This window comes from Leptodactylus fuscus, chromosome 2, assembly GCF_031893055.1.
Source record: "Leptodactylus fuscus isolate aLepFus1 chromosome 2, aLepFus1.hap2, whole genome shotgun sequence".
In the NCBI taxonomy this organism is placed as follows: Eukaryota; Metazoa; Chordata; class Amphibia; order Anura; family Leptodactylidae; genus Leptodactylus; species Leptodactylus fuscus.
This window is the reverse complement of record NC_134266.1, coordinates 124,805,717-124,831,852: the sequence shown is the minus strand read 5'-3', so window position 1 is coordinate 124,831,852 and position 26,136 is coordinate 124,805,717. Positions and strand designations below refer to the sequence as shown.

Below are 26,136 nucleotides of genomic sequence, written 5' to 3'. Positions count from 1 at the left end.
ATTTGGAATATGGGATGGGAATCCATGCAAACACAGGGAGAAAATACAAACTCCTTGTAGATGGTTTTTTGCCCTTGGCGGGATTTGAACACCAGGACTCCAGCACTGCAAGGCTGCAGTGCTAACCACTGAGCCACCGTGTGGCCCCTTTTAAGCATTACTAATATTATATTAATGATAATAATTAACTTTGATATTAGAAGTTCTGCATAATCTAAATTGGATAACTAGCCTTTGCATTTAGTTTGTTTCATTGTTGTGCATAGGTGATGAAGAACTGAAAGATGAACTAAGAAGAATACAAGATATAAACGCTTCTTCTATTACAAGGCTATATAAATTTGAAGAGAAGGTTGACAGCCTGGAGACTGACCTTTCTGGGGAGAAAGAATTGTGGAAAACAAAATTTCAAGAGCTCTACTTAGAACAACAAATCCTTAAAGAACAGGTAATGTCATTGAAGATGTGAACCGTATCTAACAAACCCAATTTGTGAGCTAACAGAATTCTTTGTCAATGTCTCCAAATTATGCTTTCTTCATTAACGGCAATCTGCAACCCAAAACTGAAAATTTGGTTCTAGGCAGAGCCTTTGACAAACCGTTTATCGCAAGCAGTTTACTGTTTGATAGATCTATTATAGAAATGAAATGTGGTATAGCAGACAGAGATGTCAAAGTGACACCAATGTAATGGAGAGAAACTGGAAGGTGCTACAGTAGCAGCTAATGTAGTGTAGGACACTATGGAGTTTTGGGGGTGATTGGAAGCCTAATGTGTGGCCTGTGGAGAGCGGTGCAGAGTTATGTGGTTCATTAGGGTGAACCTCTAGATGGCGCCAGCTGGGCTGTTTCCAGGTCTGGTAGCAGTGGAGTAAAGAGGAAACCACTTGAATTTCATCACTTTGTATGAATAGTGAGTGTTTATCTATTTTCTTCTTTCACTATCTTCTGAGGACTACCATTGAACAGATGGGCACTCCCCAATCAATCCTAAACCCACTCCTCTAATTCAGTAAATGACAGCCTGTTATTTATTTATTTATTGTTATAATATACTTTAACTAGTTTTCATTCTTTTTGTGAAATCCTATTCTTCTTATTTTACCCTCTTTTGTCAGCTGAAATCTGTACAGAGCTTCTCACTGGAATACAGGTGGACAGGCTCTTGTATTTAGGAAAGGTGAGGTTGTGGAGGAGGACATTTAAAACAATGATATCTCCGGCATTGTGAAACCTAGAACAGTGGTCTTAGTGAAAGATGAGATTCAACTTCCAGGTGACATCAAAATCGCACTTCTGCCTGTATAATTTCACACTTGGAACTGGCATATTTACATGCAGCTGCATTTAACACAATCCCAAATGTGTTTTTAACTTGTAATAAGAAATACATTTAGACTTGGAATCTTGGTGTCCTATAAAAGATGAAAAGCTCGTAATTTACATGACGCAAGAACCAATTGAATTGTAACATGCTGGAGATATGACTGTTTGACATGATCCGCAGCATCAGCTTCCCAGCATTATACAGGGGCCTGCTGACCTATACTTCAGAGAGAAGCAATGTGCAAATTTTAGCTGACAATAGAGACAGGGAAAATAATGAAAGAAGAACAGGGTTTCGCCGAAAGCAGACAAAATGTGTTTATACCATCTGGCCCTTAACTAAATGTTTACTTGTTTTAGGGTCAATAAGTTATTATTGAGAAGTATTGTAAGTTCTCATAGAAATTATACATACATAGAAATGCTACAAACAGAACAAATGCCAGTTTTGTAGATAACAGGATAAGGAGGGGAAAACAGGGAGGGAAGTACATCAAACAGACAGAGAAAGGGAAAGAGGTGAGGAAATAAGAATACGGGGGAAACCAGTGGCATCGTCACTAAGCCTGGTACAGGGAGGGAAACCAAGGAGGGTAAATAAGGAAGAGGAAAAGTTCTACAACTCAGTTTGTCCCTGGGCATCTGACAGATGTCAGCCCATCACCAGAGACCCATGCCTCGAAGCCCTGGGAAAAACAAAACTCAATGCAAGGCATCCAAGTAGAACTGACAGCAACTTGACTGGCATTAGTGACCGTGCCCAACTTTTCCATACATCTAATATGGTTAAAAGCTGCCACCCACATGGCCCAGGAGGTGGCCTCCCTCAACCTTCATAATTGGGGAATGACCTAACAGGTCACCATCAGGAAATGCCTCAAAACACCTTTTTTGACCATTTTAGATAGTGGGCCTGGTAAGAGTAACAGGAGAGCCCACACAAGTGACTGGTTCACCATCGGCCAGCGCATAGTGTTATAAAGGTGAAAAACATCTCTCTAATGCAGGGGTGGACAATTAATTTTCCCATGGGGCCGCATAAGAAATTGAAACTATGCTAGAGGGCCACGCCACGGCAAATTTAGCTCCACCCGCTTCTACGTTGACTCCGCCCATTCCCAACCATCTTTCCATGTGCCGCCACAAAGTATAATCCTCCTACAGTCACCCGTACATTATATGCCCCCACATTGTAATGTTCCCTTACCAACTGCCCCACAGTATTAAGTCCCTCTCCTGGTGCCCCACCAGTTTATACTGGAAACTAGAGGGGACATGAAACTGGAGCAGCTGGAGGGGGACATTAAACAGTGCGGGTAGTTGGAGGGGGGCAATAAATTGACATCTGGAGCAGGACATGAAACTGGGAGCAACTAGAGGGGGACATTAAAATCGGGAAGCAGACATTAAACCGTAGGGGTAGCTAGAGGGTGACATTAAACTGGGGGCAGACAGGTCCCCCTACAGCTTCCTCCACGGTTTAATGTCCCCCCAGTCTAAGTGCCCTCTTCATCTACCCCCAGTTTCATGCCCCCCCCCTCCATTTCTCCCTCAGTTTCATATCCCCCTTTATTTTCCCCATTTCATGTCCCCCCCCCCTCCATCTGCCATCTCTGCCCTAGTATAAACATTCCCCTTCCATCTCTGCCCCTAGGTTACTGAGACACACACACATACAGATAGACACACACATATAGACAGACACATAGACACATATAGACAGACAGACAGACACATATATAGACAAACACATAGACAGACAGACAGACATAGACAGGCACACATATAGACAGGCACACATATAGAAAGACACATAGACAGACAGACAGACATAGACAGGCACACATATAGACAGGCACACATATAGACAGGCACACATATAGACACACACACATACAGACACATATAGACAGGCACACATAGACAGGCACACATATAGACAGGCACACATATAGACAGGCACACATAGACAGGCACACATAGACAGGCACACATATAGACAGGCACACATATAGACAGGCACACATATAGACAGGCACACTCTCCACCCTGCAGCTCACCTTACATCTCTCAGTACATTATGACACGCTCCACATCTCCATCTTCGTCCGGCACTAAGACACGCCCCCTAGACACGCCCCCCTAGTCAAAGCTGTGCGGGCCGGACTGAAACAGTCAGAGGGCCGGATATGGCCCGGGGGCCGGACTTTGCCCAGGTCTGCTCTAATGGGTACTGAGCTGAGGGCATCCCTTCAGCATGGTAGAGCATGGTGTCCTTCGCCTTCTTATGAAGGTCAAGCTGCCTAACTTACACTTGTACCAATACCACGCAATGTGGTCTATTACCAAGCATTGGTTTGTGTCTAAATCAGTGCCCTTTTCAGTGAGTGGCAGTCATATGCTACCTTACTGAGGGATAGCATTAGGTTATAATTTCTGTATATATACCCGATTCTAGATTGGTAGTTCTCATGAGTTTAGTCCCATATCCTCTCTATACCTCTGATTATATGTGGCCATTCTGTTGATACCAATCTAGCGAGTCTCCCTGGTAACGTGGGATGCTAATGTGCCCCCTCCCCTCCAGTGAAGGCTCTGTATGAATTTGCTGACGAGTGGTGGGCGTGATTCTTACACACAATTATTTGTCGGCTTTTCTGTCACTTAATAAATCTATATTCTCTGCCTATTGTTCCCCTATCCTTTTGGTAGATATATCATTGCGATAATTTCTTTACATTGCTATGAAAGTGTTTCTCTCTTTCAGTTGTGTTCTGTTTATTTCTTTGTGTCCCACAGCAACAAAAATATATTTACCTTGAAGAGTGTAGAAAATCAGAAAACTTGATGGTTCGAAATACGGATGCCACTGATGGCTTTGTTGAACAAAATGTCAATATGAGACATGGATTGCATAAACAACTTGGTAAGTGCAGTAGTGTTCCTAACATATGTAAGGTTATGATAATGTGGCGTTTTTAAAGAGTACATTTTCTTTTGGCTAAGAGATTCATTTCTACTTTTCACTGAAAAATTGCAAAAATACAGAAACTTATTTGCTGTGCTTCTGACAAAATATCACTAAAATTTATATAGCCCCAGAACAAAGTCTGGATGTATCCAAATTTCGCACACATGTCTGTATAGATCAAGAACAGGAAAACAACTGCTTGCAGATGTAACTTGAAGTTGCTACTGGTATGACTGATGCCAAGTCTGTAGCAGGAGTCCTGATGTTTACATGTAATTCACTGAACTGGTACCCTTGAACGCACACAGTGTTGTAGTGTATTATAATTATTCTTGTGTCACAGAACCTAGATAATGCACACAAAGATGTCCCATAAATGGCATAACTGTCCATAATGTCACAATCCCTTTAAGTAAAATTTTGGTTTCTTCCTAACCAAGTGTCCATTGTCATTCAAACTGCAGGCCACAACTACACAGTGCCTGCCTTACAGTGTTATATAATAAAAAGGTGTAATGGTCAAAGTAAAGTAACAAGAAAGGAAAAATAGTAACAATGTTGTCAAAGTGCAAGATTGAAACCAAACAAAAACTACCAACACAATGCATTAATAATAAACACTTGTCATGTTATTGTAATGTCACAGTATAGAAGCATGTTGATAGTGACATCAAACAACCGAAATGATAAACACTAAATCATAATACAAAGATAATGCACAAATCACTACTGAACTAATGCATTGATGTCACAACATAGGGCTAATAATATGTACTTTGATGTTACTGCATAGTGATATTGTATTGTCATAAAACAGGGATAACCCTGGGTTACAAGGGTTAATCCTTGAAGAGTGCAGCCTAGTTTGGGTGTTAGGGCTCATCCTACTAATCCTACTAATATTATAAATGTGAAAGTTCGGATGTTTGTGAGTTTGTGAGTTTGGATGTTTATTACTCAATCACGCAAAAACGTCTGAACGGATTTGAATGAAATTCGGCATATAGATAGATTGTAACCTCAATTAAAATATAGGCTACTTTTTATCCCGGTAAATGACATGGCTTCCCGACTGTTATAAATTTATGTTCAGATACTATATTACACTGTTCTTATCTCAGCTTCTGGGAAAGCCAGGGCTTTTATCTCTCTGTGTACACACGCTAACCCTCAGTGTTCACGCATTTGCAAATTATCTGATCTGGTCCAGGCACTACAGACAAACTGACATGGGCAAACACCTTCAATCCAAATTGGCAGTTTGCCGATTTTCAACATGCCTGGAAAAAGAAAATCTAATTTGTTGCAAACAATGAGAGCTATGAAGGAGCGAGAAGTCAACAGTGTTCTCCTCAAACTGAGCTGAGGGGGATCATCGATGCCAACAACACATGCATTATATGGCATTGCAGTGAGCTGCTGAGATGCCGGAACAATTACAGACACGGTGCGAAGAACAACTTCAGTTCCAGGCCAACTTGAGAGCTGCCGAAACCCCGGAGCAGGCAGATCATCAACACCAACAACACGCTCATTATATGGCGTTGCAGAGAACTGCTGAGATGCCGCAACAATCACAGGCACAGCGTGAGGAATGAGTTCAGTGGCAGGTGCATGCGGATCATCAACGCCAACAACACGTTCATTCCCAGCGAGCTGCTGAAATACCAGAACAATCACAGGTACAGCGCGAGGAACGAATTTAGCAACAGGCCAGCTTGAGAGCTGCCAAAATGCCAGAGCAGGCGGGTCATCAACGCCAACAACACGCTCATTATATAGCACCCCAGGGGGTGCTGAGATGCTGGAACAATCCCATGCACAGCGCGAGGAACGCCCTCAGCGACAGGCCAGCTTGACAGCTGTTGAAATGCCGGAGCAGGTGAATCATCAACACCCACAACACGCTCATTATATGGCGTCCCAGCGAGCTACTGAGATGCCGGAACAATCACAGGCATGGTGCGAGGAATAAGTTCAGCAGCAGGACATCTTGAGAGCTACCGAAATGCAAACCATCGACGGCAGCAATTTACTGAATATAGGCGGATCATCCACTCCAACAACCCGCAGATGAAGTCGCGGGCAAAGGCTAGTTATATATAAAATTCAACCTATGATGGTTGATAAAGGTTGTAAGCTCCAAAAGGCTGAACTTCAAATCTGATTTAGAGGGATCGGATTTTCTGACCAGGAAGTAGAGACTGAGTATTAAAGTAGACCCTGGCAAATGAAGTGGAAGTCTAATTCCTGGGACAACCACAATTAGGAAACTTCCCTGATACAATGAGATTGGAGGTTTTGAAGGCTTTGAAGGTCTTGTTCCTCCCTTAAAAAAAAATTAAATGGTTTCCACCATCTAAAAGTTACTGGATCTACATGGGTAAATCTTTAAACACCTAGAGAGGTCAAAGGTATTAGTAAAATTGGGAAACTTGGAGAGAAGCCAGTGAGCAATGTCAATAAGTCAGTAAGATGACCTGATTTATGTTAGTAAAGGTGGGAAACTTAGAGAAGTCAGGAAGGAATCTTAACAAGACTCTATCTGGGAGAAAATGCAAGGATCAACAGTAGAGAGGGCAGTAGTAATTTTGATCTGAGTTCCCTCAGTGGGTAAGACATCTGCTTTTCAAGAAAATTCCAAGTGTTATCCAGATCTGCTGCCGACCCCACAAGGGATGCATCTGGTTTAAATTACTCAAATAAAGAAGTCAATGGGATTCTGTTTTACAGCGCTCACTCTGACGCGTGTTTACGTGTCAGAATGAGCGGAGCGTTACTTCGTGTGAACGCAGCCTAAAGCACTTGCTGATTTTACTAAGCAAATTCATGGTTAAGGCTCTAGAATCTGAGGTGGAGGACAGGATGGATGAGGTCAGTACAGGCGCTCAGGGGTTAGCATTGCAGCACTGGAGTCCTGGATTCGAAACCTGCCAAGGACGACATCTGCAGTCAAACAATTGTAACTGAAGTAATCTAAAATGTGGCGATTATTAAAGAATCATTAAAAATGTCAATTGTTTCAGAGCCACATGGGTTCTAAAAGGACAACATTGCAAGGATTTTGTATCTTCTCCCCATGTTTGTGTGAGTTTCTTTCACACTTCAAAGACATCCTTGGGGCTGCTTGGGTTTTGGCCCAAAATCGGAGAAAAAAGTCCAGCTTAAATGGTCCCTAACTTTTCAGATAACTTAGTCTCATTTCATAGAGGATGTGATTCTGAACCAACATTTAATCATTTAAAAATGTTGTTGCTCTTTCCTGAAAAACCTCTCTACAGTTCCTGCCACTAGGTGTCTCTCTTCTATTTAATTTACAATTGACTGCTTTGTTACTAGAGGAATATGTCCCTAATAGCAGAAGGACAGTGCGGTGAGGGGGAGTTGGATTTCTCTCTTTTCACAGTGAATGCCGATGACAGGTTCTTCACAGCCTCACATGCAGGGGTGAACCTGCCTTTTTTGCCGCCCGAGGCAGACTACAGAAAGCCGGAAGGGGGGAAGGGTGGAGCGAAGGGGGCGTGGCGGAGCAGCGTTAGCAGGCAGAGAGCAGGCACAGAGAGGACCTGCTCTCTGCTCCAGTGGCCTCCCCAATCCACCGCTCGGTGACGGTGGCGCTAAGCCAGTCCAGGACAGCTTGTCCTGGACTGGCTTAGGTAAGCAAAAATGCTGCCCTCCCCGGAGCCCTGGCATAGCGCCGCCTGAAGCAGTCGCTTCAGGTCGCCTCAATTTAGGTCATACTAGGGTTGGGTGACCTCCACCCCCTGATTCCGCTTGAAATATGCAGAGAAAAATCCTGCAAGGAGGACTTTTCTCTTTGACAATTTTTGGCAGAATTTGGGGTTTGCAGGTTTCAAAATTCAAATAGCTCTTCTTCCCTTCCATGCCCCATTGTGAGCCCAATCAACAGTTTATTCCTAAATATGACATTGGTTATCCTGGGTACACCAGTGTCATAAACTGCAGTGTGGGCATAAACTGCAGTTTGGGCACACAGCAGGGTGCAGAGGTGAAGGAGCACTATGTGACTTTTGGAGTGCAGATAAGTGCAGATTTTGCTTGCAGTAAGCTGGTGTAAGCGGCCATTTTCTTGTGGCCGTGGCGCATGCGCAGTGGACTCTGCCTGACTGTGCATGCCTAGAAGACTGAAAGGCTATTCCTACATATTAGCCAGAAAAAAAGGGTATCCAATAATAGGATCCCTTTAAGCTGGTCATAGATATAGGACTGTCTGCTATTAGTGTTTGTCACAATGTTCTTTCAAAATGGCAACATGAATCAACTGAGTGAGGGAGGGTATAGAAGCACAACAATTCCAGATACGAATATAAGGTAGCATGCCAAGTAGTACCAAACACTATCCATACCAAGACCCAGTCTGTATCCAAAAACGGTCCACTAGGGGGTTGAACAGGGGATAAATAGCAGTCCAATGACTCTCCTGGTCACTCTCTCAGGAGAGTAAGGCTGCAACAACTACTCCTCAAGCATAAACAGGCACAATTCCTCCTTCAATCTCTCTCAGGACAGGGGATCTGCTGTCTGCCTACCTTCAGGTGCTGGCCTCAACATTGCCGCCCTTCAGGTAGAGCTATCTCTCACAGTCTCCCCTTGGGTGCTGATCTTAACTCCAGAAGTATCTGAATCATCAACTCTCTCCCCTACCCCTTCTTATATCCCTGAGTGGGGGGACTAGATAGACAAGCTCCAGTCTCCCCAAGACTAGAGAAGGAAATGAGCCATGCAGTGGATGTTTCTAGCCAACCTGGCATAAGCCTGGCACAAAAAGATATATCTCCACAAGTGGTCCTCTGAAGGGGACCAGTCCCATTCAGCTAAGGCCAAAGGATACATATTCAATTATCCCACCCCTTTGTGCTCAGTTCCTGGTGTGGCAGACAGGAGATAAGACAATACACAACAGTTCAGACAACGCAAGTGATACAAAACAAATATCACATGAAACTCTTGGGATATGACATAACACACCATTGAAAGACCTGTATCTGGTAATTTCCCAAATGTTTGGGATAGTTGAACTCTCGTCAAAAGGTTCATGGTTGTTCATGTGTTTGGGATACTTGGTTGTACAACTAACCAACCACAGTTAATTTCACAGAAGCGATGTCAGTCTAAGGCAGGGGTCCTCAAACTGCGGCCCGAGGGCCACATGCGGCCCACCAAGCATTTCTGTCTGGTCCCGCCGACAACGCCAGCAGGCGTGCATTTATAATGAAGCTCCTGGGGAGCTCGGGCCAGGCCATGGAGCGCACTTCACTTTATTTATTGGAGGGCACCGCTCCCGATGTCTGTGCGACCTGCTCTGCCTCTGGCTCACTGTTTAAAAAGTTTGAGGACCCCTGGTCTAAGGCCAGTTGCAGATGACCATGTACAACCGGCCTGACGGGAATTAAAGGCCTGGGAGGCACATGGGGATGTTCCCCTTGTGCCGCACGTGCACAGGCCGTGCTTCTGCGGCTCGATTCATTAAATGAATAGGCGCTACGTAAGCAAGGGCCGCAAAATAGGACAGGAATAGGAACTGTTCTAAATTTTGCGGCCCGGATTGTCAGCCTGCACATGGAACCATGAAATTCCCGTTGCATGTACGAGCCCATAAAAAAGTATGGGTCAGTGTGCTATCTGGGAAATACACAGATAGCACACTGAACATGGCCATGGTCGTCTGCAACTGGCCTAACGTTTAATTTATATGGCTAGCTTTAGGCAGACAATAGATCCTACCCTGAACTGCCATAGGAACACATCAACAGACCAACATACACTACAACTTTCAGAAGCCACTTAAAGGCATTGGGTCATTTTCATGTCCTGGTGTTAATGAAATCTGTGAAACAGCTGCATGGTCAATGTGCTCACTATACCCCTAAATAATTTCCTGGAAGGGGGTAGTTCTATGTCCCCACACTAAACTGACCCTCTTACTTACCTGCACACTTTGCATCATTAGATACTGTAAATGAACTTCTATTTCTACCACTGTCACCCTTTATGTGCACATAAAACTGTAGACAGCTAAAGAGTATATGTTTTGAAGGCAGAAATCATTATCCGCTCTCTGATATGTATAATATATCTAATGGGGTGTTAGTAGATAACGTCAACTTTCCTAGACCTTAGACTAGGGTCATGCTTGCATTGGGCTCTCTGTTGTTCAGGTTCGCTCCAGAAGATAGAGCGCTGGATCGCTAAGACAGTGGTTACCCACAGACTCCATATACTATAATATATATATATATATATATATATATATATATATATATATATATATATAATGTAGATTGTAAGCCCCATATAGGGATCACAATGTACATTTTTCTTCCTATCAGTATGTCTTTGTAGAATGGGAGGAAATCCACGCAAACACGGGGAGAACATACAAACTCCTTGCAAATGTTGTTCCTGGCGGGATTCGAACCCAGGACTTCAGCGCTGCAAGACTACAGTGCTAACCACTGAGCCCCTGTGTTGCCCCCCATATACTATAATATTGTGCAGTACTTTTTTGTCTGCTGATATTCGGTGGTTTCTGCAGCACAGATCTAAACCTAGCTTTACTCAGCTTGAGATACTGTTCAGAGGTTGAAAAGGTTAACACTAGAAATCTCTGTTTCTTGTGTATATTGGACATTATTATTTGTTTTATATTGATATTGCTCTTTATGTAATGAGGCATGAAAGGAAAGAACTTTGACTTAGTGTACCATTGAATTCAAGCTATTGTTATCTTCAATTAGATAGGATCTGCTTAGCAGAATCTGACTGCAATATTTAAATAGCATTAGTTTATTAAGTATAGAACTAGAACAGAACAAGTCTGCTCCTATTATTGCTGCTTTATCATGAACCTTTAGAAATATTGACATTTGCCATATGTGCTCCTGTTGCGGGTAATATGTCCTACCTCGATACTGTGAGGAGATTTAGCAGGCAGTGTTGTCCATGGCCATTACTTTGACATCATACAAATCAAATCAAAAAAGCTTTATTGGCACGTCCGAATAGATATTTGGCATTGCCAAAGCTAGTAAAGTGTGTGTGTGTGTGTGGGGGGGAGTTGGACTCGGGTGGGTGAGTGGTGGGGGTGGGGTGGGTGGTTTGGGGTATCAGTCCATGGAGTCTCATCTTCCTCTTCGTTGGTGACCGTTATATGGGGAGGTGGGGTGGGGCGCGGGGCGGTTGGTTTGGGGTATAACAGTCCGTGGAGTCTCATCTTCCTCTTCGTTGGTGACTGCTATATGGGGAGGTGGGGGTGGGGCGGGTGTATTGGGATAAATATAACAGTCCGTGGAGTCTCATCTTCCTCTTATTTGGTGACAGCTGGACACGTATTGGGCAGCGATCTCCACAGTGGCCTCTTCTTCTCCCAGTAGGATGTAGAGTTTCCTATTCTCGTCTGCAGATATGAAGTCTGGGATGTGGGCAGAGAGTCTTTGGTAGTAGACGGCCCTCACAGCTGAGTATTTGGTGCAGTGTAGCAGGAAGTGGGTCTCGTCTTCTAGGGTCCCCTGGTCACAGTGCTGGCACAGTCTGTTCTCCCGTGGCTTGTACGTCTGCCTGTATCGCCCCGTCTCTATCTCTAGGTTGTGGGCGCTCAGTCTGTACCGGCTCAGGGTCTGTCTGTGCTTGGGGTGGTGTATTCTCTCCAGGTAGGTGGCCATGGTGTAGTCCCTTTGTAGGGATTGGTACACGGTGAGTTTCCTGGAGTTATTTATTTCTTACACTGTCTACCAATAAGTATTTGGACACCCATGCAAATGAAGATATCTCCAGTTGTAATGTACATCACACCTTCCGCCACTAAATAGGAAACAGCATTGGCATTAGTGAACTGGCATTTGTCACATGAAAGATGCCACGAAGTGCATAGTTGTACGATTTTGAGAAAAGGGTAATTGTGGGGTATCACAGAAATGATCGATCCTTAAGGGACATAGCAAGTGAACTGAACTACCCAATATCGACAGTGGCCTATGTGATTACGAAGTGGAAGGTGAACGGTGATTGTCAGAATGTGCCCCGAGTCGGCAGACCCCCGAAACTGGGAGATAGAGACCGACAGGTGCTGGCCAGAGAAATTCGGAATAACCACACCCAACCGATGGCTGACATACACCAGGAGGTTCAACAGGCATTCGCGAGTATTGTGTCACTCAATACCATCCGTAAGGAAGCATCTGCTGGGTATACCAACTATTGAATATGAATAAATATGTTTTTTCTATTCTACCACAGCTGTCCAAATACTTATTGGTAGACAGTGTATTATGTTTCACTTGTCATTCTACTACAATGCTTTTGTTAATGGGTTTATTTATGCACAACAAAACTCTGGGCTTTAGCTAACTGCAGGCATGTTATAGTTTTCGAATATTAAAGGGGCTCTATCGTTGGGAAATGTCGTTTTTAGATAAGCACACCCTTGCATAGCCTTTAGAAAGACTATTTCACACCTACCTTTAGTATGTAAATTGCCTCAGTAGATTTTGTATAAGTCCGTTTTTATTCATATTCTAATGAGCTTCGGTCCGCGCATCGGAAGTGTCTGTGATCACAGTCTGCTCTGTGTATGTATAGCAGAGGCTGCTGTGCTGATGACTCTTCTCTGCTGTGCATACACATAGAGCAGACAGAAACTTCAAGTGCACGGACCAAAGCTTATTAGCATATTAATAAAAACGGTAGGTGTGAAATAGCATTTCTAAAGGCTATGTAAGAATGTGCTTATCTAAAAATCACTTTTCCCAATGATAGAGCGAGCCCCTTTAATATGAACATTTGCTGTCCAAGATACCATTATTAACCCATTTTAGAGATTGTGCTTATTGATACTTTGTAGTTTGCCTTATTTCTAGTGAAAAATGTGTTAAACTGACCATAGGCATATACCCTGTTTCCCCGAAAATAAGACAGTGTCTTATATTAAATTCTCTTCCGAAATATATGACCTGTCTTATTTTGGGGGGATGTCTTATGCAGCGGATGGAGCGGGGGACAATCAGCAGTCATGCCGATGCTTCCTTAGCGAAGCGCCGGCATGACTGCAGGTTGTAGGTGGTCCAGGATGGGGGGGGGTATCTTATTTTCGGGGAAATCAGCTGTAAATGTGATGTCTCTGGAAATATATAAATACCATTGTTAATATATAAATATGCAAATGCATTCTTTCCACTGTAAAAAGACATGAAAAAAATATAAAATCACTTATAAGTGTATCTTCCAGTTTTCACCTACCCTAGAGTATATATGACTTTGTAGTAAAGTAATTAATGTTCAGCATTTGTGAATGTGTATATCTATTATTCATCTAGGTGAGCAGGTAAAATCTGCAGATGGCAGGAGCTGGTCACACCACAATGATAACAGCCTTGAAGGTCCTTCTGACAAATACTCTCATTTATCTACAGCATATTCCTCTGTCTCCTATATTGACAGGTAAATTAACCAATAGATGTGTAGAGTATTGTAATTTTTTTATTGTCTAAGTGTTGGGTGAATCAGCACACAACAAGCCAGATTTGTCCAGAATATTCCAAATTGTATGTTTTTTTTACCAATACCAAACAATTTGGTATTCATCTTAAACAAACAAAAGTGCCCACCCTGACGTTATTTACGGTAAATTATTATACTCTGAGGTTGCTTCAGACTCCAGAAGAGAACCAGAGCCGGCATCTGACGCCATGATGCTTGGCATGGCCATGTTGCCACTGAGACCCAATCAGATACCTCAGTGGCGACATGGGCACGTCAAGCGTCATGATGTCAAACACTGGCTCTGGGGCTCTTCTGAGATACCGCTGGACCCTGCAAGAAGGCCCAAAAGAGGTGAAGAAAGGGGAGTATAAATGCTTTTTATTTTATTACACTTCCTATGGGCGTTAAGAGACACCAGAGTATAATAATTTCACGTCTGTTTCTATCAGAACAAGTTTAGATCGAACCAAACCTGAGGATTGCCTCATCTGAACACTGGACAAAACAAATCTTCAGAGGTTCACCCATCCTTATTGATTGTAATTAGAGATGAGCGAACACTAAAATGTTCGAGGTTCGAAATTCGATTCGAACAGCCGCTCACTGTTCGTGTGTTCGAACGGGTTTCGAACCCCATTATAGTCTATGGGGAACAGATACTCGTTAAGGGGGAAACCCAAATCCGTGTCTGGAGGGTCACCAAGTCCACTATGACACCCCAGGAAATGATGCCAACACCTCTGGAATACAACTGGGACAGCAGGGGAAGCATGTCTGGGGGCATCTAACACACCAAAGACCCTCTATTACCCCAAAATCACAGCCTAACAACTACACACTTTACACACTCAATACCACCTCTCAGACAGTAGGAAAACACCTTGAAACGTGTATTTGGCACTTGCAGTGAGGAGAGCTTGTCACCAGCAGTGAATTTGGCCCTTGTAGTAAGTTGAGGTTGGCACCAACATTTGTTTTGAAAATCAGGGTGGATTGAGCCTCTAACCAGCAGAGTTTGGGCAAATTCATGGTGGAGGGAGCCTCTAAACAGCCCAGTTTGGGCAAATTCATGGTGGAGGGAGCCTCTAAAAACCACAGTTTGGCCAAATTCATGGTGGAGGGAGCCTCTAACCAGCCCAGTTTGGACCAATTCATGGTGGAGGGAGCCTCTAAACAGCCAAGTTTTGGGAAATTCATGGTGGAGGGAGCCTCTAAAAACCCCAGTTTGGACCAATTCATGGTGGAGGGAGCCTCTAAAAACCCCAGTTTGGCCAAATTCATGGTGGAGGGAGCCTCTAAAAACCCCAGTTTGGCCAAATTCATGGTGGAGGGAGCCTCTAAAAACCACAGTTTGGCCAAATTCATGGTGGAAGGAGCCTCTAAAAACCCCAGTTTGGACCAATTCATGGTGGAGGGAGCCTCTAAAAACCACAGTTTGGCCAAATTCATGGTGGAGGGAGCCTCTAAAAACCACAGTTTGGCCAAATTCATGGTGGAGGGAGCCTCTAACCAGCCCAGTTTGGACCAATTCATGGTGGAGGGAGCCTCTATCCAGCCCAGTTTGGACCAATTCATGGTGGAGGGAGCCTCTAACCAGCCCAGTTTGGACCAATTCATGGTGGAGGGAGCCTCTAACCAGCCCAGTTTGGACCAATTCATGGTGGAGGGAGCCTCTAACCAGCCCAGTTTGGACCAATTCATGGTGGAGGGAGCCTCTAAACAGCCAAGTTTTGGGAAATTCATGGTGGAGGGAGCCTCTAACCAGCCCAGTTTGGACCAATTCATGGTGGAGGGAGCCTCTAACCAGCCCAGTTTGGACCAATTCATGGTGGAGGGAGCCTCTAAACAGCCAAGTTTTGGGAAATTCATGGTGGAGGGAGCCTCTAACCAGCCCAGTTTGGACCAATTCATGGTGGAGGGAGCCTCTAACCAGCCCAGTTTGGACCAATTCATGGTGGAGGGAGCCTCTAAACAGCCAAGTTTTGGGAAATTCATGGTGGAGGGAGCCTCTAACCAGCCCAGTTTGGACCAATTCATGGTGGAGGGAGCCTCTAACCAGCCCAGTTTGGACCAATTCATGGTGGAGGGAGCCTCTAAACAGCCAAGTTTTGGGAAATTCATGGTGGAGGGAGCCTCTAACCAGCCCAGTTTGGACCAATTCATGGTGGAGGGAGCCGCTAACCAGCAGAGTTGTGGGAAATCAGGGTGGAGGGAGCCTCTAACCAGCAAAGTTGTGGGAAATCAGGGTGGAGGGAGCCTCTAACCAGCAGAGTTGGGGGAAATCAGGGTGGAGGGAGCCTCTAACCAGCAGAGTTGTGGGAAATCAGGGTGGAGGGAGCCTCTAACCAGAAGAGTTGTGGGAAATCAGGGTGGAGGGAGCCTCTAACCAGCAGAGTTGGGGGAAATCAGGGTGGAGGGAGCCTCTAACCAGTAGAGTTGGGGGAAATCAGGGTGGAGGGAGCCTAGTATTAGCAGAATTGTGCAACGCTTATGGTGGATGAGTATGAGGATGCGGAGGAATTGGAGAGGTTGAGCACAGACATGGAGTTTCATGTTGGGGTGCTTTACACAGGTGGGCACGAAAATGAAGGCTCTATCCAGTGGTGGTTCATTTTTATCAAAGTGAGCCGGTCGGCACTCTCAGCTGACAGACGGGTGCGCTTGTCAGTGATGATGCCACCGGCTGCACTGAACACCCTCTCAGATAGGACGCTGGCGGCAGGACAGGACAGCACCTCCAAGGCATATAGGGCAAGTTCAAGCCACAGGTCCAACTTCGACACCCAATACGTGTAGGGCGCAGAGGGATCGGAGAGGACAGGGCTGTGGTCGGAAAGGTATTCCCGCAACATGCGCCTATACTTCTCACACCTGGTGACACTAGGACCCTCCGTGGCGGCACTTTGGCGAGGGGGTGCCATCAAGGTGTCCCAGACCTTAGACAGTGTGCCCCTCGTTTGTGTGGACCGGTGAGAACTTGGTCGCCTACTGGAGGAACTGCCCTCCCTGCCGCCAACGTCACATGCTGGAAACATCTCCATCATATTCTGCACCAATTGCTTGTGGCAAGCATTGATGCGATTGGCCCTCCCCTCTACCGGAATAAAAGAGGAGATGTTGTTTTTATACCGGGGGTCAAGGATAGCAAAGATCCAGTACTGGTTGTCCTCCATGATTTTGACAATACGCTTGTCGGTTGTAAAGCACCCCAACATGAACTCAGCCATGTCTGCCACAGTGTTAGTTGGCATGACTCCTCTGGCCCCACCGGAAAGTTCAATCTCCATTTCCTCCTCATCCTCTATGTCTACCCATCCGCGCTGCAACAATGGGACGATTCGAAGTTGCCCGGAAGCCTCCTGTATCACCATCACATCATCGGACAACTCTTATTCCTCCTCCTCCTCCTCCTCCTCCATTAAACGCGATGAAGCGGACAGATGTGTGGACCTACTCTCCAGCTGTGACGGATCGGATGCTATCCCTGACTCCTCTGTGTGATCTGAGTTATCCCTGATGTCAATCAGGGATTCTCTCAGAACACACAAGAGCGGGATTGTAAGGCTCACCATCGCATCCTCAGAGCTCACCCTCCTTATGGACTCCTCAAACACTCGTAGGATGTCACAAAGGTCTCTCATCCATGGCCACTCATGGATGAGAAACTGAGGCAGCTGACTTTGTGGCACCCTAGGGTTTTGTAGCTGGTATTCCATCAAAGGTCTCTTCTGCTCAACCACTCTATTCAACATCTGAAACGTTGAGTTCCAGCGTGTGGGGACGTCGCACAAAAGCCGGTGTTGTGGCACATGCAGGCGTTGCTGGAGAGATTTTAAGCTAGCAGCGGCTACTGTCGACTTGCGAAAGTGGGCGCACATGCGCCGCACTTTCACCAGTAGCTCTGGAACATTGGGGTAGCTCTTTAGGAAACGTTGCACCACTAGGTTGAAGACGTGGGCCAGGCATGGAACATGTTGGAGTCCGGCAAGCTCCAGAGCTGCTACCAGGTTCCGGCCGTTATCACAAACGACCATGCCTGGGCCCAGGTGCAGCGGCTCAAACCATATTGCCGTCTCATCGAGGAGGGCATCCCTCACCTCGGAGGCAGTGTGCTGTCTGTCCCCCAAGCTGATCAGCTTCAGCACGGCCTGCTGATGTCTACCAACGCCAGTGCTGCAGCGTTTCCAACTCGTAGCTGGGGTCAATCTAACAGCGGAGGAGGAGGCGGTGGTGGAGGAGGAGGCGGTGGAGGAGGAGGAGGAGGGGGGTGTTCTTCTCGTGTCCCTGCCAGGAATGTTAGGCGGGGAGACGAGGTACACTGAGCCAGTTTGGGAAGCTGTCCCAGCCTCAACTACATTCACCCAGTGTGCCGTCAGTGAAATGTAGCGTCCCTGTCCGCATGCACTTGTCCACGCGTCGGTGGTCAAGTGGACCTTTGTGCAAAGCGCGGAACTAAGGGCCCGCCTGATGTTGAGTGACACGTGCTGGTGCAAGGCGGGGACGGCACACCGGGAGAAGTAGTGACGGCTAGGGACGGCATAGCGAGGTGCCGCAGTTGCCATCAGGTCCAGGAAGGCGGGAGTTTCAACAAGCCGGAACGCCAACATCTCCTGGGCCAGCAGTTTAGCGATGTTGGCGTTCAAGGCTTGCGCGTGTGGGTGGTTAGCGGTGTATTTCTGCCGCCGCTCCAATGTCTGAGAGATGGTGGGTTGTTGTAAAGAAGCGCCTGATGGTGCCTTTGATGGTGCAGGAGAAGGAGATAAGACAGGAACAGGGGAGGATGATGAAGAAGTCATCAAAGTGGCGGAGGCAGATGAAGTGGTGTCCTGGCTCGTCCTCTGGAGTGCATCGCCAGCACAGTGAGCAGTGGCAGAGGCAGAGGCAGTGGCGTGAACGGCAGGCGGCCTTTGTCCTGCCGTTGCTGCCTGCCAATGATTCCAGTGCTTGGATTCCAAATGACGGCGCATTGAAGTGGTGGACAGGTTGCTCTTCTCAGAGCCCCTAATCAATTTTGAGAGGCAAATTGTGCAGACAACACTATATCTGTCCTCGGCACATTCCTTGAAAAAACTCCACACCTTCGAGAAACGTGCCCTCGAGGTGGGAGTTTTTCGGGGCTGGGTACGAACTGGAACATCTTGGGAGATTCCGGGTGTGGCCTGGCTTTGCCTAAGCTGCTGACCTCTGCCTCTAGCTACCCTTTTTGGTGCTGCACCTGCCTCAACATCCACACTACTTTCCCCGCTTGACATCCCCCCTGTCCAGGTCGGGTCAGTGTCCTCATCATCCACCACTTCCTCTTTCAACTCCTGTCTCATCTCCTCCTCCCGCACAATGCGCATGTCAACTGGATGCCCTGATGGCAACTGCGTCACATCGTCATCGATGAGGGTCGGTTGCTGGTCATCCACCACCAAATCGAACGGAGATGGAGGAGACTCTAGTGTTTGAGCATCTGGACACAGATGCTCCTCTGTTAGGTCCGTGGAATCGCGAAATGGAGGGGCAGGTTGAGGGACAATGAAAGGAGCGGAGAACAGCTCTGGGGAGCAGGGACAGTTGGGGTTATTGTTCTGTGAAGCTTGGGAATTTTGGGAGGAAGGAGGACAAGACTGTTGGGTAATAGGAGGAGAGGAGGCAGAGCCTGACTGGCTGCTGGACAATGTGCTGTAAGCGTTATCCGACAGCCATTGCAAGACCTGTTCCTGGTTCTCGGGCCTACTAAGGTTTGTACCCTGCAGTTTAGTTAATGTGGCAAGCAACCCATGCACTGTGGAGCGGCTCAATGCTTGCTGCCCCACAGGAGTAGGCACGGGACGCCCTGTGGCTTCACTGCTACCTTGCTCCCCAGAACCATTCCCCCGACCTCGCCCACGGCCTCGTCCATGTCCCTTTCCCGGAGCCTTGCGCATTTTGAATTCTCAGTCAGAAACTGGCACTATATGGCAGTAGCAAGAAATGAGGGTATTTGTAACCCCAATATATTCTTGGAATTCCAAGTCAGACAATGGCACTATATGGCAGTAGCAAGAAATGAGGGTATTTGTAACCCCAATATATTCTTGGAATTCCCAGTCAGAAACTGGCACTATATGTCAGTGGCAGGACTTGAAGGTATTTGTAACCCCAATATATTCTTTGAATTCCCAATCAGAAACTGGCACTATATGGCAGTAGCAAGAAATGAAGGTATTTGTAACCCCAATATATTCTTGGAATTCCCAGTCAGACAATGGCACTATATGGCAGTAGCAAGAAATGAGGGTATTTGTAACCCCAATATATTCTTTGAATTCTCAGTCAGAAACTGGCACTATATGGCAGTAGCAAGAAATGAGGGTATTTGTAACCCCAATATATTCTTGGAATTCCCAGTCAGACAATGGCACTATATGGCAGTAGCAAGAAATGAGGGTATTTGTAACCCCAATATATTCTTGGAATTCCCAGTCAGACAATGGCACTATATGTCAGTGGCAGGACTTGAAGGTATTTGTAACCCCAATATATTCTTGGAATTCCCAGTCAGACAATGGCACTATATGTCAGTGGCAGGACTTGAAGGTATTTGTAACCCCAATATATTCTTGGAATTCCCAGTCAGACAATGGCACTATATGTCAGTGGCAGGACTTGAAGGTATTTGTAACCCCAATATATTCTTGGAATTCCCAGTCAGACAATGGCACTATATGTCAGTGGCAGGACTTGAAGGTATTTGTAACCCCAATATATTCTTTGAATTCCCAGTCAGAAACTGGCACTATATGTCAGTGGCAGGACTTGAAGGTATTTGTAACCCCAATATATTCTTTGAATTCCCAGTCAGACAATGGCACTATATGGCAGTAGCAAGAAATGAGGGTATTTGTAACCCCAATATATTCTTTGAATTCCCAGTCAGACAATGGCACTATATGGCAGTAGCAAGAAATGAGGGTATTTGTAACCCCAATATATTCTTGGAATTCCCAGTCAGACAATGACAATATATGGCAGTAGCAAGAAATGAGGGTATTTGTAACCCCAATATATTCTTTGAATTCCCAGTCAGAAACTGGCACTATATGGCAGTAGCAAGAAATGAGGGTATTTGTAACCCCAATATATTCTTTGAATTCCCAGTCAGAAACTGGCACTATATGGCAGTAACAAGAAATGAGGGTATTTGTAACCCCAATATATTCTTGGAATTCCCAGTCAGACAATGGCACTATATGGCAGTAGCAAGAAATGAGGGTATTTGTAACCCCAATATATTCTTGGAATTCCCAGTCAGACAATGGCACTATATGTCAGTGGCAGGACTTGAAGGTATTTGTAACCCCAATATATTCTTTGAATTCCCAGTCAGAAACTGGCACTATATGGCAGTGGCAGGACTTGAAGGTATTTGTAACCCCAATATATTCTTTGCATTCCCAGTCAGACAATGGCACTATATGGCAGTAGCAAGAAATGAGGGTATTTGTAACCCCAATATATTCTTGGAATTCCCAGTCAGATAATGGCAATATATGGCAGTAGCAAGAAATGAGGGTATTTGTAACCCCAATATATTCTTGGAATTCCCAGTCAGAAACTGGCACTATATGTCAGTGGCAGGACTTGAAGGTATTTGTAACCCCAATATATTCTTTGAATTCCCAGTCAGAAACTGGCACTATATGGCAGTAGCAAGGAATGAAGGTATTTGTAACCCCAATATATTCTTTGAATTCCCAGTCAGACAATGGCACTATATGGCAGTAGCAAGAAATTAGGGTATTTGTAACCCCAATATATTCTTTGAATTCCCAGTCAGAAACTGGCACTATATGGCAGTAGCAAGAAATGAGAGTATTTGTAACCCCAATATATTCTTGGAATTCCCAGTCAGATAATGGCACTATATGTCAGTGGCAGGACTTGAAGGTATTTGTAACCCCAATATATTCTTTGAATTCCCAGTCAGAAACTGGCACTATATGTCAGTGGCAGGACTTGAAGGTATTTGTAACCCCAATATATTCTTTGAATTCCCAGTCAGACAATGGCACTATATGGCAGTAGCAAGAAATGAGGGTATTTGTAACCCCAATATATTCTTGGAATTCCCAGTCAGACAATGGCACTCTATGGCAGTAGCAAGAAATGAGGGTATTTGTAACCCCAATATATTCTTTGAATTCCCAGTCAGAAACTGGCACTATATGGCAGTAGCAAGAAATGAGGGTATTTGTAACCCCAATATATTCTTGGAATTCCCAGTCAGACAATGGCACTATATGGCAGTAACAAGAAATGAGGGTATTTGTAACCCCAATATATTCTTTGAATTCCCAGTCAGAAACTGGCACTATATGGCAGTAGCAAGAAATGAGGGTATTTGTAACCCCAATATATTCTTTGAATTCCCAGTCAGACAATGGCACTATATGGCAGTAGCAAGAAATGAGGGTGTTTGTAACCCCAATATATTCTTGGAATTCCCAGTCAGACAATGGCACTATATGGCAGTGGCAGGACTTGAAGGTATTTGTAACCCCAATATATTCTTTGAATTCCCAGTCAGAAACTGGCACTATATGTCAGTGGCAGGACTTGAAGGTATTTGTAACCCCAATATATTCTTTGAATTCCCAGTCAGACAATGGCACTATATGGCAGTAACAAGAAATGAGGGTATTTGTAACCCCAATATATTCTTGGAATTCCCAGTCAGACAATGGCAATATATGGCAGTAGCAAGAAATGAGGGTATTTGTAACCCCAATATATTCTTTGAATTCCCAGTGAGACAATGGCACTATATACCAGTAGCAAGAAATGAGGGTATTTGTAACCCCAATATATTCTTGCAGGGTATTTCTGGGGTGAAGGTGGGGGGGCACACCGTTGGAACGGGTATCGGGGGTATATATAGGGTATACGGGAATACACTGTCAGTGTATTCCATTCAGGATCCTGGGAAAGCTGGGTTGCGGCGATTGAGCCCGTCAGTGCCACGTTACACTGACAAGCTTCTTCCTGGAATTGAAGTTATATGTAAGCCCAATATATTCTTTGAATTCCCAGTGAGACAATGGCACTATATGGCAGTAGCAAAAATAGTGGGTGTATATAGCCCCAATTCTATTGCTAGGGGACTTGCAGGGTATTTCTGGGGTGAAGGTGGGGGGGCACACCGTTGGAACGAGTATCGGGGGTATATATCGGGTATACGGGAATACACTGTCAGTGTATTCCATTCAGGATCCGCGGAAAGCTGGGTTGCGGCGATTGAGCCCGTCAGTGCCACGTTACACTGACAAGCTTCTCCCTGGAATTTAGCTCTTACAAGAGCTGTTGGTTGTCTTCTCCTTCCTATCCTAGCCTGTCCCTGCCTACCCAGAATCTAAGCCCTAGCTAGCTGGACGGAAACCTCCGTCCCCGGTGAATTGCAAGCTCAGAATGACGCGAAGCTGGGCGTCGCTGTTCTTTTAAATTAGAGGTCACATGTTTTCAGCAGCCAATGGGTTTTTCCTACTTTTTTCAACGTCACCGGTGTCGTAGTTCCTGTCCCACCTACCCTGCGCTGTTATTGGAGCAAAAAAGGCGCCAGGGAAGGTGGGAGGGGAATCGAGTAATGGCGCACTTTACCACGCGGTGTTCGATTCGATTCGAACATGCCGAACAGCCTAATATCCGATCGAACATGAGTTCGATAGAACACTGTTCGCTCATCTCTAATTGTAATGCCATTGGCTTACAGCTTGAAATGCATAGTCATTGCACATCGGGACATATACATAGAAGTACAACATTCCTCTCTTTATATTAGTGCCAAAAATGATTGTGTATAGCGTTTATGACATATTTATGAACAGCATGCGCTAGGAAAGAAAAAGAACAGAAAAATACAACTGGTTCAACAATTTTGAATGTGCACCAGAATGGGTGTGGAGTAAAAGTATCTAACTTTACAACACAATTCTGAAACAGAAAAGTATGAATATGCTGCAGAATTTCTTGTGTAAAGTATACACAGTTTAAAACAGTTCAAACTTAGTTGAAGATTTATTTGAGACACAATTTTGGTGCACAGGAAATGAAGACCGATACAGTGGCTTGCAAAAGTCTTCATACCTCTTGGCCTATTTCACAGTTTTTGACCTTACAACCACAAACTTAAAAGGGGTATTCCCATGAACATAATCCTATATATATTTGTACATAATTAAAAGTTAAACATTTTTGCAAATATAAGTAGTTAAAAATTCTGCAAAGTTTTAAAGATTTTCTCTAACTATCTTAGCGGTGACAGTCTATTGTCTTGATCGGTTGCCAATGGTTACGACCACAAATGCAGAAACTTTCTATGGTCTGGGACTTGTCAGGAACCCAGCTATGACTTTCTTATTGTAGCTGGGTTATCAGGCAGGGACACTACATGTATCAGAACATATCCTGGCCACTATAAGGACATCATGGCTGATTTTCTGACCTTAGAAAGTTCCTACATTCATGGTCGTATCCAAGACAACACACTGTGACCACAAGATATTTAAAGGAAATCTTTAAAACTCTACAAAATATGTAATTACTTATATTTGCAAAAATATTTAACTTTTAACGATCTACACATTTTAAAATAATTATATTTGTGGGAATACACCTTTAAATGTATTTTATTGAGACTTTAAGTGATAGACACAAAGTAGCAGATAATTGTGAAGTGCCATACAACTCTGAGCAGAAAAATTCAAAATTTATGGGTTTTGAAAAGAGAGAGTGAAAAAATAAAATAAAATTGAAAAATGTCTGGGTGAATGGGTTAAAAAACCACATTGTGATCAACACAGTGGATCAGTGGTTAGGACTGTTGCCTTGTATTGCTTAGGTCCTGGTTTTGAATCCAGCCAAGGATAAATTCTGCATGGAGTTTTTATGTCTCTGTTTTGTGTGGGTTTCTTCTGGGTACTCAGGTTTCTTTCCACACTACATAGACATACTGTTAGGAATTTTAGATTGTGAGCCCTATTTCAGACAGTGAATGATTGGAAGTATCTGTAAAGCTCAGTGGAATACGTAGTCGAAAAATACATAAGCAAAATATATAAATGTGTGAACCAAGCCCTTTAGGACAGTCTAATTGTCCTTTTTATTTTAAGTAAGTCCACTTTTTGCCTTTAGAAACTGCATGCAAAACTTGCACATGGAAACCTAATCTTAAAGGCATTCTTTCATTAAAAAACAGTTTTTAAACTAAAAGCACGCAGGAATAGCCTTTATTACCTTTACCTTACCTTTATTTTGCACGTGCACACTGCTATTTTTGAATTTTTATTCTTTTCTTCTTTATGCTAATTGTGATCAGAAAGCACATGGGGTGTTTCCAATGTGCTCAGAGCAAAGCGTTGTCATCCAATCCAACGCCGCCTCTGTCTTCTGCTCCTGATGCGTTTCCTCCTCTTCACTCCTCTTCTTACACAAGACCACTGCAAAATGGCAATGTTGCATGTGCAGTCGACTGGTCCATCTGCCATTTTGCATTGGTGTTGTGTAATAAGAGGATTGGAGAGGAGGAGACGTGTCAGGAACAGAAGACAGAGTGTGTATCACAGTATGTATCTGCTGTACAAGGGCATTGGGTGGAGATTTACCAGGCATGTAAGGACAAATATGTATGCCTAGCAGTTAAAGAGGACCTTTCACCACTTTTGGGCACATGCAGTGTTATATACTGCCGGGAAGCTGACAGTGCGCTGAGTTCAGCGCAGTCGGCTTTCCCGATCCGTGCCCGGTGTAAAGAGCTTACGGTGCTGGTACCGTAGTGCTCTATGGTCAGAAGGGCATTTCTGACCATTAGCCAGAGACGTCCTTCTGCCTCGCGGCACCTATCGCGCTGTACAGTGAGAGCCAGGAGGAACTCCCCCCTCCCTCCCTGATAATGCTCGTCTATGGACGAGCTGTGTGAGCAGAGGGAGGGGGCGTTCCTCCCTGTTCCACAGCACAGCGCGATAGGCGCCGCGAGGCAGAAGGACGTTCCTGGCTAATGGTCAGAAACGCCCTTCTGACCATAGAGCACTGCGGTACCGGCACCGTAAGCTCTTTACACCGGGCACGGATCGGGAAAGCCGACAGTGCGCTGAACTCAGCGCACTGTCAGCTTCCCGGCAGTATATAACACTGCATGTGCCCAAAAGTGGTGAAAGGTCCTCTTTAAACTGTCATAGATAATAGACCATAGTTTACATGGCTAGTATTATTCCTTGTATTTCTACCATGTTTGTATTTTGTATATTTTTTACTTTTATGTAAGTATCAAAGCTAGCATTTACCCTTATAATGAATCTGGGCACAGATATATGCATTTTT

At 44.9% G+C, this 26,136-nt stretch overlaps 1 protein-coding gene across 1 annotated transcript in view; it reads left to right on the top strand.

Annotated features, from left to right (window-relative positions):
• The window catches only part of LOC142195057 (uncharacterized), a 51,904-nt gene that overhangs the window by 5,715 nt on the left and 20,053 nt on the right, over positions 1-26,136 (top strand). Inside the window, exons 5-7 of the mRNA XM_075264570.1 lie at positions 267-448; positions 4,128-4,254; positions 13,632-13,755. Coding sequence (XP_075120671.1) covers positions 267-448; positions 4,128-4,254; positions 13,632-13,755 — 433 coding nt within the window. The remainder of the gene's footprint in view (positions 1-266; positions 449-4,127; positions 4,255-13,631; positions 13,756-26,136) is intronic.